A 17,182-nucleotide genomic window follows, 5' to 3' on the forward strand; every position below is an offset into this window, starting at 1 on the left:
TTTCTTATAAGCCTTTATCAGATCATTATCTTTTACATTGTCAACTTGAAGAATTTCACCTATCTCTAAGTATACATTTTTTTTATAAAATTTATCTTTATCTAATTTGTTTGCAATTTATTTAAAAAAAGAGATAATTTTTTTTGGGTTTTCAGTTTTTCTAACATAAATTCTAGATTTTTTTGTAATAATTTAATTTTTTTTAGATACATATGTTTTTTTTTTCAATTTATCATTTTTTATATTTTAAAAGTTTATTAAATGATGAAATAGTAATCATTTCACATGATAGTGGTGTGCATAAATTAGATTAAACCCCTATTCAAAGCAAACCAAAATATTTTATGCAAGAAGTCAAGAACATATTATGTTAACATATTATTCCTTATAAGACTTTTAAACATTCATGACATAAATATGAAAAAGAAATTATGTGTATTATAGAGTAATTGATTAAACCAATGTCTTACCTATTAAACTTCATTATTACAAATATGTTCAACATGACTAAAGATCTGTAACATGTTTGTAGCCAGTTAAGTGTTGACTATTTTGTTGCTAAGTTACAAATTTCAGAGTTCGTCTTTATCTCACTAATTTTTGCCTCTGTTCCCTATTTGACCCATCCTTGTTGTATTGCATCATTTCATGGAAAATGAAGATGCATTATAATGAATTATCCAAAGAAATAAACTTATTGTATCTTCCTTTTAAATCAATCTCAGAACATGTGGTTTTACTTCAAAGATGAAGTAAATATATCATCATAGATAATGGACGACTTTTTATATTACCTGAATTTCATTTTTCGTAAGTATCGAATATACAATCCTGGTAATATTCAAATAGAACTTGAAGAAATTAAATATAAATACATATTTATTAAAAACATGATTTTTAAGTTTTAACCCGATTATTTACTGAGGCAATACGTTGAAGAGCTGAAAGTGAGTAGAATAAGAGAAGCACAAAGACAAAAAAAATAACCATCTGCATGTTTCTTGCCTTGGGAGCAAGAAACATGTAATCCAAACAGAGGCATTACAAAATCTGTCCAATGAGACATCAACAGGAGTAAATTGAACATTGCAAACTTAGCAAAGGAAAACAACTGTTTCACCCTATTTTTTGGGGATGCAATGAACTGCACATTACAAAAAGGAAGAAGAGGAAGGGTTTACAACTAGCCACTCACATTATCCTCACTTCCTCTCCCTTCCAATGCTTAAATAGAATGCCGTCTACTCTTTTTCCTTTAGGACCTCCTTTTGTAACCAGAGCTTCCTGCTTCCCCATAACTGCTTGCTCCTGCAATGAGTGAGATCATAGCAACATGAAAACCGGCTACTCCCTATAGGGGTGAGAAAAGGGGGTTGAATGACCTTTCTTTCTTCCTTAACCAAAGGCTTAATCAATAACTTGACCGTAAAGTCTCAACAATAATGCCCAACGGCAGCAAGCTATGAACATTGGAGCACTCAAAACAAGTTCGGCACTTATGGGTTAAAATTAATATCCTACTTCAAGTAGCCAAAGATCAATCAAACAGGCTAAACCAGTATTTGCACATGCAGTTGTTGCATATATTTTATTTGGGTTATTCAAATGCAGTGCTGATGTTCCAAGGGGACTGAATAAGCTGTGCCTGTCATGGAGTTTTTAACAGTTGATTCTCTATTCCATAGGACAGCAAGAATTATCTGAAAAAAGAAGTCATGTGTTACTGAGGACTTGAGCATGTCCATAATTTGTTAACAAGAAAAGCCAATTATTAACAAATTAAAATTTATAATACTACTAAAAGATAAACATACAAATTATTGGGTGTGAATTCAAGGAACCAGAAAGGACAGTTTCTACATTTTTCTAGTTAGTAATGCAATGTGCCTAGCTGAATTCAACTCTATGAGTTCCATTGGAAAGACATGTTCTTGCAATTATGCTACATGCATGATGACATTTAGTCGTTCTCTAGAGGCCCCAGAGGAAGCTTAAAGCTCAGATTGATTACTTTCTGTGGAATCGGGGCATATAAACTTACACACTCTTGTTATGTACCATGTACCCAAGAGTTTTAAAGGTAAAAGATGAACTGAAAGGTGCATTATATGCTTAAGTTGCTAACAACGCCGGCTAGAAGAACTAATAATTTTCATCTTCAATCTCAGTAGTTCTACACAATACTTTCCTGTACCTAAAATATAACAAGAAAGAAAAGTACAATAACACACATCCATAAATATAACAAAATTTATATAATACACAAATAATTAATACGATTAACAGAAAACCAATGTGCTTATTGTAAGAACTACTCAAAATGAACAGATTCTGCAACTGGAGGAGAGTTATGTGTCCTCTCAAGGTGTCAAGTCTCAACCACCAATCAAGGTTTCAATTGTAACTTCTCCTCCTTAAATGGTTGCGTCGATGCATCAGACAAACTCGGTAACCTTGAAACACTGCCCTTGCCTTTCCTTGCATTAGGCCCTATCTCCTCTATCATGTATTTCCACCCATCAATAGGTCTCCTCCGGCTAAATATGTGAGTCTTAATAAAACTAGCTATCTGTATAATTTCAGATAGCCAAAGGCAGCTTCAATGTTAGAGTTCAATAGACCAAAGTACCCATGACAAGAAGCTCGTAAATAACAACACCACACACACACACACCTGGAATTTACAGTAAGCAATTCGGCGATCAAATTCTTGGAGGAGAATATCTTCTTCCCTCTGTGACATCTCCCACACGTTTCCATCAGGAGCTTTTGATGTTGTTTCCCAACCATCAGGCTTAGTTTTTAACTCAGAAGAGCTTGGAACTCTTGAATTCTCCAAGTCAGCATTGGTAGAGTCAAAAATCCTTCACAATATACATTATGTGTCAAATCCCACAAGTACAGCAATAAATTGCTGGTAGAACCTAAAGATGTTGTTAGCTATGATATGAAGACAAGTTTCAATATGGAAAGTAACAGAAACCAAAAACCCTTCCAAAATATCACATTAAACCAACATAACGAGGAAACAAAGTGTATAAAAGAAAAGACATACACAGAGCAGCTATCAAGCAATCTATCAATATCATCCGCAGAATCTCCCAATTTAGCTTCTTCCAATTTGTCAATCTCCTTCATCCACAACCCAGCATGGATTCTCTGCTTCTTCAACCTATAATCTTTCTTTATGTTCTCCAAACTATACAATCCACCACCCTCTCCTTTCCCCTCCTTTTCTGCTTCCTCTTTCTGCTTCTGCTTAGGTGACTTTCGTCTCTCATTCCAATTCTCATTCATGTCTTCGACAAATGCCTTGGTTTCAGCATCTACGTCCGATGAAAGCGCCATTTTTGCTGATTCTTCATTAGAAGGGAAGTTAACATCAGCTTCCCAAGGAGCTCTGTTCTTGGGAGAAATGTCATCAGGGAGCCAAGCTGTTTCCCAGGCATCGTTCCAAGAGTCATCTTTGCCATTTTGAGGAGGTTTAGTGGAGAGAGTTTTGAAAAGGGTAGTCAGATTCAAGTGGGGTTTACCAAATTTCGAGTGAATTGTGTACATCACTGGCTTTGTGATGGATTTGGCAATCCAATTAAAGGAGTACATCATTTTAGGGTTTACGGCAAGCAAGTTTATAGCTTTAAAGAAATAGAAGTTAAAGATGTAGAGAAACAGAAGCAAGCTATGATATTTTTACTAAAATCAATTGTGAACGAGAACAAGAACCAGGGCGTCAATGCAAAGGTAGTGCCATTCAATAAAAACATAAACTTACTACTAATTATAAAAGATCACCCTTCTTCCTCTGAATCTCCTACCAAATTGGTTACCACACAACACCGAAACTGCAAACGTAAAGCTCTGATCAAATGCAAATTTCCAAGACAGAATAAGCAAGGAAACGCTAAAAAACTCTCCAAATTATACTAAAGCCAAAACATTAATAAAGAAATATTACTAAAGGGAATGACATGAAGCCATCATGGGCTGGGCCAGGCCAGGCCCAAAAATTTTTCAGGCCGCTCCCTATGCCCGGGCCGGGGCCCAGCCCGTTGAAAAAATATGAAGCCCGGGCCCAACCCGGCCCGACCCATTTTTTTGGTCAAGCAGTAAACTAAATTAAACCTTGAATAAAAATTTTAGAAAAAGGAGAAAATGGAGCAAATCTTTTGACATAGAATGTAAATTGCCCGCTAATTTGTCGAATTGAAGCAATAGCTGCCATTATTATATCACAAAATTAATATATGAAGCTCTAAGACTCGATTTCAGAGACTCGGATGATTCATTCATTTTGCTTAACAGAGAGAACGTTAAAGATAATCAATAACATATCACATAATGTCTAGCAAACAAAATGGTAGTTCAGTCCAATCCTTGAAACCAGTAAATTAGAGGTGCTCATGGGCCGGGCCGGGCCCAAAAATTTTCAGCCCACTTCCTAGGCCCGGGCCCAGCCCAAAATATGGGTCTGAGATTTTGTCCAGGCCCGTCCTGGGGAAAAAATATGAAGCCCAGGCCCGGCCCTTTTTTTTTTGCTTTGTTTAAAACTAATTGTTATTAAAATTATATCAAATTATTTCTTTTTGTATATAATGAACAAAAAAATACAATAAGATTACTTATTTTTTTCCATTAGATTAAAATTCACTAACTATTTAATAAATCACCATTAGATTAGAATTCACTAACTATTTAATTAATTATGACCCGATTAAGAATAACATCAACCGAATAAAACACTTAATACATGTAAATAGGGGTGAGCATTCGATCGAATCGAATCGAAAATTTTCAAGTTAATCGAGTTTTCGAATCTCATTTTATCATCCTAACTTTATTTGAAATTTTATTGAATCGAATCGAGTGAGATAGAAATCGAATCGAATCGAATCAAATTATTTGTTTGAGTTAAGTTTAAAAATAAAATAAAATTATTGTTGTTTATTTTTATGTAATTTTTCAAAAAATAATTTTCTTTAAAGTTTTTAAACATAATCATACAACAAAAAGTTGAAGTAAATAAGTGAATAAATAAAAGTAACACAACATCAACCCAAATAAACAACATGATTCCAAAAAAATAACAAACATAATACAAAAAGATTATAATAAAAAACATAAGTAAAAGTCCAAGTAAATAGCATGAGTCGAAATAAACAACATTATAATAAAAAAACAAAACATAAGCATCAAGCTTACTTGTCTTCAATAATCAATTGTTTGAAATTTACTAAAAAGTCATCCAAAACTGCCATTTCATACTTCACAGTTTTATTGAACATATAAACCAATCAAAACTTGGGGGTTCATATCAGCTGCAATCAACTTTGCTGTAATTGCAATCAACCTCAGTATTTATAGTATTTTTGTGTGTGTATATTCAAGTGAATTGGATGAGTAAAAGAGAGACAGAAATAAGGTATATAAATGCCCAAACATCAAAAGAACAATGAGATTAATGAAAAATTGTCTAGTCACAATCATCAAATGCAAGTTCAACAAATAGTTCCATCCTTAACATAAGTAAAATCCTAATACTGAAATCAGATGCTTCTGAACCTAGTTCACAAGCTGGAAGAACACAGATCCATAAAGTTAGACCACAAATACAATTTTGAAAGTTCATGCTACAATATGTAGGACAACTAGGGATTATTAGATACTGTTAAGTTGGCCGGTTGAACTATATTGTGAGAAAAACAAGGGAATAGGGATTTAACCGTGTAACGTTTTATCCTTGCAGTATGTTAGGAAGCCAGTCGACTTGAATTATAGAAAAAAGATGGCTCTTTCACATTCCATATACCTAGCCTCCCTTTACAAGATCTGAATCCAAATCCTCCAAGTTGAAGTCCCAAGTTCTAAAAATTATAGTGTTCCTTTATTCACTTGAAATAAGGTTCACCTACATGTTGGAGACACAAGGTGAGGGTGTTTTTAGCTTTGAATCTAGTACCTTTCATCCTGTTATTTCCACCTAATTTCATCTTTCTAAGTTTGTTGAATCCTTTATGAAACATATCAACAGCATGCGTGCTAAGGTTACATTAAAGGTAGCTATTTTATGAATTATGAAGTTACAATTAATATGCTTCTTCCATTAGGATTTAAATACCGGTGGGAGTGTAATAGTATTGAATTTAAAACAGTTAAACATTCCATCAAGAAATTCTATGTTAAACAGTTACAACTAATATGTAAGCCTTTTACAAGAGTAATTAGCTAAAGGCAAATGTGTATACTGCATCACAGAAAAAAGAACACAATACAATTATGAAGACCAAAAAGCAGCAAAAGAGAAAAGGAATAAATCAAATTTGGATACAATTAAACAAATACGCAAGGACAGACAGGCAGACACATAAACATATTGCTTACTTGTACAAGTGAAGGCTTATATCGCAGCTTCAGTTTGGGAAAGGCATGCCCGTTAAACGCTGGAGATGTCTGAACTAGTATATCTGAAAATCTGTCATCTTCTTTTAACCATTCAACATATGCAAAAGAATGTTTTGAGGGCCCACTATACTGCAAAATGAAGGCGTACAGAAGAAATTATTAGTGGCAAAACATGAACTACTCCAAGGAATCTGATAGGCATTATGCACTGCAAACCAAGCTATGCAACTTTCTAGCACTGCCATCAATATCAATCATTTACTTGCATTCAAGAAATACTCTGCCCTTGTTTTTCCAAACAACATACGACTTGAGTACTTTAAAAGGAAAGGAGGAATGGGAGGGAAAGAAGAGAACAAAAAAGACCAAACTATACTATCTTCTACAATTAATCAATATGCTGGAAGGAACTAAGCACCAAGAGAGTGCTGAATGAAGATAGGAAAAATATGCCTGTACATACATGGAAAAGCATATGAGAACTATATGCATTTTCAATTACTAAAATTTCTGTAGTTTAAATTTGAAAATAACTGTACAAGGTCAAAAATGAAGCAAGCACTAGCATTTGCAACCTAATATTTCATTTTCGTTAGCAAAAAAAAAGGGATAAAAAACACCCTTTTGTTTAGTCGAGCATGAAAAATCGAATGAGCAGAAAAACAATGTCGATTCATCACCAAATTATGGAGTGGTAGAATATGACAGTAATGACAATGCTCAAATCGCCTTGAATAATGGAATGTAATTATTTGCTCAATTATTAATTAATAAAAAACGCAAGGGGCGACTGACAAAGTACCTGTGCGTTAATCCCTTGTTCGTTTATACAGATTCGGCCATGTATGTCCAAACCCTGAAAATAAAATTGAAAAAATAAATAAATGAAACGCCTGGTAGAGCAGAAGAAAGGAGTTTGGTTATCGACGATTTGAGTTTGGATTTGAGTTTGGTTTATGTACCGAAAACTATATCTGAGTTTCTGAAAGAAGTTTCGAAGATCAAAAATGGGTTTCAAAGGTTATCCAAGATTACGGATTATCTTCAAAGATTGGAAGATGAGATGAAGAAAATTGATGGATCAGTGTAAGGAGGAAGAAATACAGTGTAAAGAAATACAGTGTAAGGAAATGAATAAAAGTTAACAGACCTTTGAAATTCAAAGGTAGAAGACGTAGAACGGTAGAAGCACTGCTCTAACCTCTGATTCTGGAATTGGGTGGAGCCGTGTGGTGGACGGGAGGTGGATCGGTGGAGGTGGATTGGGTAAAAAAGGGCAGAGGAAGAGGGCATGGGCTGCTTAGGGATTTTAGAAGTGACTTTTGTTTTAAATGTAGGTGTATTTTAAAAATAAAAAAAATATGGTTTATATTCGAATTATTTGAATTATTCCAATTCGAAAATTCAACTCGATTCAAACTCGAAATTCGAAAAAAATTCGAATTGATTCGATTAACTCGATTCGCTTAACTTAAAATTCGATTTTTTTTCGAATCGAATCGAATTTTACTAACCCTTACATGTAAACGCTCCAAAATGTTTATGGGACTTGTAAAAGAAATTTGCAAATCCAATAAAGGCATAGGTTTCTTTTCTTTTCTTTTTTTTATTTTATTTCCACTGGCATGCATGGCCAACATATCACTTTCTAGGCTTGTGAGTACACGACTTTCCCAAACCATACATATTCACAAACAAGCATTTCTGGGCCACTCAATTTTGTCATTTGCTTCGACTTAGATAGCATAATTTGCAATAATTTCTTTCCCCAGAATCATAATGCTTAAGAATCAAAGTATTCTGATACAACCCTTTCATACATATACTGTTTATTTTCTGACCTATTCTATAGTCATTTTCAATAACAAGTATCAATTGAATATTCTCCATAAAATATTATAAGAACAATTAGGGAAAAATAAAACTGGGAATCAGATGTAAACATGAAGAAAAAGAAAGCTAGGGATTGATTGGAAGCATGCAACAAATAACCATCTGTATACTTAAAAAATTAAAAATAATTTGACAAATTATAGAAAAACACCCCAGGGTACGAACATAACATGTCTAATAAGCTAAATTAAATTTTAAACATTTAGAAAGAAAGAATCTTAAAATCTGCAACATTTAGAAAGAAAGTATCTTAAAATTTAAAAATTTAGAAAGAAATTAAGCAAAATACAACGCGAAAATTAAGCAAAATACAACGACAATTAAGTAAATTAAAATCTGCTAAGAACTCAACACATAGACAGACTTCTTTACCTTGAATCCAATTCAAACTGCATAAATTAGAACATGTGTGTTGGCAACACATTCTAACTCAACTGAAATTCCAAATCAAGTTTATGGCTTAAATTATGAATTAGCTTGAGATTTGCTATTGACTAAGTTGTAGGCTTTCAAAACATGCTCAAATCACCTAAACTCAAATTACTGAGTCATCCCAAAACATGCTCAATATCTCTACTTCTTCAAAATACAACGCGAAAATTAAACAAAATACAACGGAAATCAAGTGAATTAAAATCTGCTAAGCTCAAACCTTATTTTAATACCGCAGTCCGGAGAAATAAGCATAGGGTAAAACCATTCTCAGGACATAGAAATTAGAATCGTAGAAATCCATCATTTAGATTATAAAAGAAAAAAATAATAATTATTCAATAATCAATATCTCTACTTCTTTCCACAGAGGCACAGTCATTAACAAATAAAATTAGCAACATTATTACCCAAAAAAATCAAAATAATTAACATAAAAAATCTTATGAACATCAACGAATCAAAAAAAATTATATTAACATTATTACCCAAAAAATCAAAATAATTAACATAAAAAGTCTTTTTACCCTTAAACGCCTGATTCTGGAACTGGGTGCAGGACCGGAGGTAGCTTGATGCCTTGATTTTGGAATTGGGAAAAAAAAGGAGGAGGGCACGATAGGGTTAGGGATTTGGAAGACTGTCGGGCAGTAAAGCAAAAGTTAAAATTCTTGGAGGAGAATATCTTCTTCCCTCAGTGACATCTCCCACACGTTTCCATCAGGAGCTTTTGATGTTGTTTCCCAACCATCAGGCTTAGTTTTTAACTCAAAAGAGCTTGGAACTCTTGAATTCTCCAAGTCAGCATTGGTAGAGTCAAAAATCCTTCACAATATACATTATGTGTCAAATCCCACAAGTACAGCAATAAATTGCTGGTAGAACCTAAAGATGTTGTTAGCTATGATATGAAGACAAGTTTCAATATGGAAAGTAACAGAAACCAAAAACCCTTCCAAAATTATCACATTAAACCAACATAGCAAGGAAACAAAGTGTATAAAAGAAAAGACATACTCAGAGCAGCTATCAAGCAATCTATCAATATCATCCGCAGAATCTCCCAATTTAGCTTCTTCCAATTTGTCAATCTCCTTCATCCACAACCCAGCATGGATTCTCTGCTTCTTCAACCTATAATCTTTCTTTATGTTATCCAAACTATACAATCCACCACCCTCTCCTTTCCCCTCCTTCTCTGCTTCCTCTTTCTGCTTCTGCTTAGGTGACTTTCGTCTCTCATTCCAATTCTCATTCATGTCTTCGACAAATGCCTTGGTTTCAGCATCGACGTCCGATGAAAGCGCCATTTTTGCTGATTCTTCATTAGAAGGGAAGTTAACATCAGCTTCCCAAGGAGCTCTGTTCTTGGGAGAAATGTCATCAGGGAGCCAAGCTGTTTCCCAGGCATCGTTCCAAGAGTCATCTTTGCCATTTTGAGGAGGTTTAGTGGAGAGAGTTTTGAAAAGGGAAGTCAGATTCAAGTGGGGTTTACCAAATTTCGAGTGAATTGTGTACATCACTGGCTTTGTGATGGATTTGGCAATCCAATTAAAGGAGTACATCATTTTAGGGTTTACGGCAAGCAAGTTTATAGCTTTAAAGAAATAGAAGTTAAAGATGTAGAGAAACAGAAGCAAGCTATGATATTTTTACTAAAATCAATTGTGAACGAGAACAAGAACCAGGGCGTCAATGCAAAGCTAGTGCCATTCAATAAAAACATAAACTTACTACTAATTATGAAAGATCACCCTTCTTCCTCTGAATCTCCTACCAAATTGGTTACTACACAACACCGAAACTGCAAACGTAAAGCTCTGATCAAATGCAAATTTCCAAGACAGAAGAAGCAAGGAAAAACTAAAAAACTCTCCAAATTATACCAAAGCCAAAACATTAATAAATAAATATTACTAAAGGGAATGACATGAAGCCATCACCCCTCACCAAAAGACTACTTTCGTGGCAATGCTTTAAATGTTTTCAAAAATAATTTTAAATTCTAGAAAGTTTAAAATAAAAAAAAATATCTATATACAAATTTTAATTTTTTTATCCAATTTTCAAGTAAGAGAAAATCAATAGATAAAGGAAATGGTAACACATGTCATTGAAACTTCCCTTCATTGTTCATTAGCCAAACAAAGTTAACCTGTAATGGTAATAGATTATTTCAAGTTTCAGGTTTATAATGGGCGCTTCAGATTTACTTTTTAACATCCAATATATATTTAGTTACGTACGTATAGAGATTGCACCACTAAATAATCGAGATCAAATTTTACTATTGTAAATGAAGTCATATTATGCAGAAGTTGTATATCTAATGCATTAGCTTTCAATTCTATTATCAATAAAATTAAAATTTTTAACATATCAAAGTATATGAGTCACGCATATATAGTTTGTCACTTATTTAAGATTGAGGTAAGTCACACTATGAACGTTACAAGTGAATAAATCCAATAAGCGAATCTAGGATAAATTCAACTTGAGTCTTATTTAATGTATTGTCAGTCTAAACAATCACACCTAAGAGTCATCCGCTCTGGTACCCAAGATAAGATATGTCCCAATTTGGACTTGATAGATATATAATAGTAATTAAACTATAGACAATTTAGATTACCTACTAATATAAATTGTTTTCTCGCATTATAATCTGTCTATATAATGCAACTTAATATTAGTTAAACGTAAATGAGGTAATATTTGTTTATACATTTTGTTTTGGGTGCAAAAATTAATAAACACATGCAAATGATAGTAATGTGAATGCTGAAATTTTATTAAACCAATTTCTTACAAAGTTATAAGTATATACGAAAAATTACACTAAAAACACTAAAGCCCAACATTCCTAAGGAAACTTGATGACTTTATCCTTTTAAAATCTTGCATTTCTCTTCTTAACTCTTAAATTTATTCTTCAAAAATATCCTCGTCAAGTTGTTGACTTTTTCGTTTACGATGATCTATAGGATTGCCCTTGCTCCAAGGGTTACATTGCTACCTATGCGTGAAATGGGTTGTTTCATCTTCTTGAGGATCTTGCCTTTAGACATCCCAAATTGCCTCCAATTCCTTAATGATTTTCTCATTTCTCATTTCTTAAGTTCATTTATCGTTGTCTCTGTAGTTGTTCTTGAAGAAACCTTTGTTGCTCCTAATATAGTTTCTATTGGGAAGACAATTGCTTTTCCAAGTGTTTTCATATTCTCTTGCATTTCTATAAACTACTGTGAACCTGATTGAGAATTTTAGGAATTTTGATCAATCGGGGGGGCACTGGCATGGTTTTGAGGTTATTGGCCATAGTATTAAGGTGGTGGGTATTGATAATATTGTTGATAGGGGTTGAAATGCATGTATTGTATTTCCTGAGTTGCCTTCTCGGTAGTTGTTTGAGGTTAGTCATGACTCATGAGTGATGTTTCTTGGGGGTGTTTGGAAATTGGTGGGATGGTATCTAGGTCAATCATAGTCAGTCTATACTCATCGCATCAATTGTTGATGATGAAACCAACAAAGGAAGAAGGATGATAAGAGAGGTGACAGTCCACCCATGGGGGAAGCTATTGTGTTACGGTGGTGAAACGGTGGTGAGGATAGCAGGAAATGTTGTAAGAGAGGAATGCTAAATAGTTAAGGGTTGGTTTATACTTTGAATGTTGCTTCCGAAGTAATAAGAAAGTTTATATAAGGGGATGGCATGCTTCGGACCTCACTGACGACAAAGTCATATATTGTCTCTTTGCAGAGATGACAATGTGATCCTATAGATCAGTGATGTGACATCATAGAATAATTTGGTAATCAATGAGCGTGAAGCTCTTTGTGGTCCTGACGAGGGTAGTGCACATCAGAGGTTTGTTTGTCGTGAGGTCCACTCAAGGGTAGTTCCATATTAGAGGCTCGCTTAATGTGAGGTTCACTTGTGACACGTGTAACTGTTTGCAAATGTGGTATAACAAAAATTTTGATGAAATCCTTTAGTCTATTTATTTCTCATTCTTTTTTCTAGTAATACAGAGAATTACAAGGATTCTAATCAAACTCCCCATGGCAACCCAAAATTTTATACAAATTCCAAGCAATGATAATTTAACTTTGAAGAATAATTTTTTTTGACTCTGTGATGCTCTGTTACACCACCTAGTAATGCAGGCTGGCACCATGAAACGTGCAGATAGTAAGTTTAAAATCAGGCCGTCTTTGTATTCAAGTATGTGAAGATGATGGCAGTGAGGAAGGGGAGGAGAAACACAGCCCATATGGCGCATTTGAGCTCGAACGACAAGGGGATCGAAAGAGTGTGGGTGAATGCAGCTGCTGCCAGGAGGAGAGCAAGTTTCTGCAATGCATTTGAAGTTGTGGTGCAATATGGGTTGATAAAGAAAGCACCCAACATCAAAATGAAGGTAAGTAGAACAAGGAAGGAAAGCAAAACCATGGGAAATGGGAGGTGTTGATTGGACTGATGGGGTGTCGCATATTGGAGGGATACACCCAGTGCATATGAAAAGCAAAATGCTATTACTGTATTTTGCCATTGTTGATGGCTCTGGAGTGCAAGTAAAGGGTGTAGCTGAGAGGGCAATTGAGGTTGCGGGGATGATGATGATGGCTGACGTTCGATGTCGATACTGGCTACGGTTGCTGGCCGTGGCAGAGATGGTGGCTCTTCTTGCTGGTATAATTCAGGACAGAGTCTGGTGAAAATTGCTACAATCGAAACAAGAAACGTCTGAAGCTTTTGGGGAAAGTCCATATTGATTGGTGTAATGAAGAAAGAAGATAAAGACACACACACACATACACACACATATATATATATAGTGGAGGCGGAGCTGAGAGAAGAGGAAAGAAAAAAAGGAGAGAAGATACTTTTCTATACTATTTTTATTGCCATATCGGATCATCCGGAGTTTGGTTAAATTATTACTGAAGAAACCTTGAAAGGTTAAATTCACATATTGGAAATAATTTGAATATGCTAAGCAGTTAAAATAAAATGAAAAATGTAAGGGGGTTGGAGCTCCGGCTTCTGTATTTGTCTTCATGCTGTGATAGCCCACAAAAAAATGTAGGTCTTCCATATTGAACCGAAGAGGACAACAAGGACTTCTGTTTTGGCTGTTGTTGCTACTTTTTCTTTGCTTGAATTAATGCATGTCTAGCTTAGACTATAGTTAGGAAGTTTCTGTTTCGTAACCCTTTTTTCCCTTTCTCTTTTTAAATTCCAATTTCAGATTTAGCGGTTCTGTCTGCGTTTCAGATTTTGCTAGATTGTGCCATGGATGAAATTTTTTATTTAATAAATTTATTAAAGAATTAATATAAAAATCAAATGTTACGAGATGATAAAATTGAATTGATAAAAATTATGTTGGTGTTTTGAGTTCAAATATTATATATATATATATATTAGAGTTTATATAAAATGTGAAAGGACAAAATTAATATTATTTTGTAAAAATAATGAAATTTTTAGTAATTTCAAAATTAAATTAGAATCTAGTTGCTGTGTGATACCAATTTAATCAAATTCTTAAATATAAGTATAACAAATAATAATAATAATAAAATTCATTAAATTAGTAAATCGATCTAAAATAACTAATTGTGTAATTTGAGTTTAATGTAAATAAAATATGATTTCAATATTATGTATTTATTTTTGTTGGAATCAATCTGTATAAACAATGAAATAGAAAAGGTGGAGAAGATCGAACACACAAATTTTACGTGAAAAACTCCTCCAAAGAGTATAAAAATTACGGGCAAAGGAAGCTCCAACTTTTCAGTAAATGAGTAAACAAACGAGAGTACAATACAAAGAAAATAAACTTAAATGTATTAAACGTACAAACTCAAACCCCGGAAACAAAGCCCTAACTCTCATAGAGTTCTCTCAAAAGGGGTACAAAAATTCTCTTCATAGTTACCACGAAAATTCATCAGCGACTACATCTTGTCGCCCCCAAAAAGAAAGTTCTATAGTACTACATTCTTAATTGCCCTCTCAAAACAAGGATACAATGCCAATTTAAATAGACTAAGATTAGAGGTCTGATCATATTAAAATATCTCTAAAGTAATCAAAATTTAATGGACAAAATAGCATAGTTTAATTGGGATAAGAAACCCGATTTATGTGGGAAACACATTGCAACGTCCCCATTCACGTAATCCATTATCGCAACATTGAAAAACTTCTTATTATGATATCGTCGTCTGTTCGACCGAAAATACGAAGTAGAACCCACAATTTTATTTAGGAGGTTTGGTTAAGAAGAAATCAAAACTTAAAGAGTGCAACACCATGCAACACAAAACAACACTTTTCAATGTTCACATTGCATCCGAAATCAATTAAATACAATCAAAACCAATTTTCATTATTCTATATTTGCTTTTGACCATTGCCCACACGCATTTATATACAACACAAAGATCCGACTCCTGTTTTCGTCTGATACAGTGATAAGTTCAATAAAGTCAAAAAGGAGTATCCTCAACTTATGACAAAAGACTATGCAATGCATTTGCTAGACCCTTGAGGTACCCATAAATTTCTTTTTCTCATAATATGCGGTCAATTTTTATAAATTTTTTAAATGACTTGATCTCAACTTTGACAGTAATTTGTATTTAGTTTTTCTTTTTGTCAATTTAGTCATTTTAATTAAGATAATTACGTTAAAAATTTTATTAATCTATGACTTTTTTTTACTTTTGACTAAAATTAGGGACCTCTCTAGAATTAGTCCACAATATTTTTTTAGCTTATTTGCAACATAAAGATTTCAATAATTACACCATCAACATTGGATCCTCAAGGAATCCAACGACAGCAACAATGAACCATGACCCCACCTTTTCCAATAAGCCCATCGGCCATTCTACCGCCACCAATAATCACGACGACAATGTCTTTATTGTTACTTCAAGTAAAGCTTCTCTCTTTGTAATACTCCGAAAATTTTTACAGTAAGATATTATCTTTGATATAATAAGGAAATAAAGTGACAAAAAGGATAATTTTGAGTTATGACAACATTGGAAAGTATATTATGACATATTAATTAAAGAAAGGATTAAATTGTAAAAGTGAGAAAAGTTTTGTTACCCAAGAATAATACTCAAAATTTGAGGGATTCAAGTGTAAATATGAAAAAGTTGAAGGACCAATAGTGTAAATATTTTAAGGGTGAAATAATCTAGAAACTAAGGAAAATTGATGAATTGGGACCAAATTGAATAGATGAAGAATTATAAGGGACTAAATCGTAATTTTACCAAATTAAGTGATGACTTAATGATGGAATTTTAAAAGATCTAAAGGGCAAAATGATCAATTAGAAGAAAGAGAAATCTAGAAAATAATGATAATGTTGGAGATATTTTAGATTAAATAAATAAATAAGTATTAGTTTATTAATATTTTAATTTGATTTTTAAATGACATTTTATCATTTTATTATTATTTTATTTAGTATATATATATGGAAGAAAAGATGAAGAATCATCATCTTCTCCCATGCATTCCAACGTATGAAGAGAAAAGAAAGAAAGAAACTTTCTTTTCTTTACAATTTAGTCCTCTCACTAAAAATTCACCATTTTCACTTAGAAATCAAAGAAATTTCCATAGCCACCAAGAGAGAAAATTGATAAGGAGACCATGGGGAGCTAGAATATCAAGTTAGATTCAAGAAATAGAGGCTGGAGGAGAGATAAAATCAAGTTAAAGATTGAAATCAATAGAGCAAGGTAAGAACATCAAGATTTCAATATATTTTTGAGTTTGATATTATTGAAAAAGTATGAAATTGATGTTAATGTAGGGTTTTATTATATAAGGTTCTATGTTCTTGATATGTTAGTGAAGGGAAACAAGAGGAATTGATAGAAAATATTGTAGAGAAAGGAAATGAGGGTGTTATAAATTTGATTATCAACATCTTGCACTAAAATAGTTTTGGACAGCAGCATAGGTTAACTTTGAAAAATCACCATAAATCTTATAAATTGAATTAGAGGATGAAAAAAAATATGGAATTAAAGCTTATTGAGTCTAGTTTCTCATAGAAGAAATGGTGTAAGCAATAGAATTACAAATCATGAGTTATAATAAATTTTGTGAGATAAGGTCAGAATGATTTTAGGCTCCCCTGTTTTGAATTTGGAAAATCATCAAAAATTGGATAAAAATTATTAGGGGCTTAAATTTATATGTTTAAAATCTTGAATGAGTTTATTTTCAATAGAAACAGACGGTAACATTATCCGAATCCTGTACAAGGAGATAATTAATTTTTAGTGAAGAAGGGATAGCAGAATAGGGATGAATTTAAAGAATAAACTGTACTTATTGGTTAAACCAAAAATTCTAAAAATTTTATAGTAAGAAGATATGTGAGTCTAGTTTCATATAAAATTAACGGATCTC

The 17,182-nt window shown here is 33.2% G+C and overlaps 2 protein-coding genes across 5 annotated transcripts; both read right to left on the bottom strand.

The window, feature by feature from the left end:
• Positions 1–1,058: 1,058 nt before the first annotated feature.
• On the bottom strand, positions 1,059–3,805 carry LOC107927121 (protein GAMETE CELL DEFECTIVE 1, mitochondrial). 2 transcript variants are annotated; one of them, XM_041090414.1, is made up of 4 exons: positions 3,056–3,779; positions 2,675–2,864; positions 2,358–2,569; positions 1,059–1,308 (listed from the first exon to the last, which is right to left on the bottom strand). In XM_041090414.1, the coding sequence occupies exons 1-3, from the start codon at positions 3,604–3,606 to the stop codon at positions 2,387–2,389; spliced, it is 924 nt and encodes a 307-aa protein (XP_040946348.1). In that variant the 5' UTR covers positions 3,607–3,779; the 3' UTR covers positions 1,059–1,308; positions 2,358–2,386. The 2 variants fall into 2 exon arrangements, with proteins under 2 accessions (XP_040946348.1, XP_040946349.1); XM_041090415.1 differs by lacking the exon at positions 1,059–1,308 and having other exon boundaries at positions 2,135–2,569; positions 3,056–3,805.
• LOC107927122 (protein GAMETE CELL DEFECTIVE 1, mitochondrial) lies at positions 1,059–10,655 on the bottom strand. Of its 3 annotated transcripts, XM_041090416.1 has the most exons (6): positions 9,742–10,655; positions 9,252–9,549; positions 7,202–7,255; positions 6,379–6,528; positions 3,773–3,842; positions 2,779–2,864 (listed from the first exon to the last, which is right to left on the bottom strand). In XM_041090416.1, the coding sequence occupies exons 1-2, from the start codon at positions 10,290–10,292 to the stop codon at positions 9,387–9,389; spliced, it is 714 nt and encodes a 237-aa protein (XP_040946350.1). In that variant the 5' UTR covers positions 10,293–10,655; the 3' UTR covers positions 2,779–2,864; positions 3,773–3,842; positions 6,379–6,528; positions 7,202–7,255; positions 9,252–9,386. The 3 variants fall into 3 exon arrangements, with proteins under 3 accessions (XP_040946352.1, XP_040946350.1, XP_040946351.1); XM_041090418.1 differs by lacking the exons at positions 2,779–2,864; positions 3,773–3,842 and adding an exon at positions 1,059–1,700; XM_041090417.1 differs by lacking the exons at positions 2,779–2,864; positions 3,773–3,842 and adding an exon at positions 5,094–5,330.
• Positions 10,656–17,182: the final 6,527 nt, after the last annotated feature.

The sequence above is a fragment of the Gossypium hirsutum genome, chromosome D03 (genome assembly GCF_007990345.1).
Source record: "Gossypium hirsutum isolate 1008001.06 chromosome D03, Gossypium_hirsutum_v2.1, whole genome shotgun sequence".
Classification (NCBI taxonomy): Eukaryota; Viridiplantae; Streptophyta; class Magnoliopsida; order Malvales; family Malvaceae; genus Gossypium; species Gossypium hirsutum.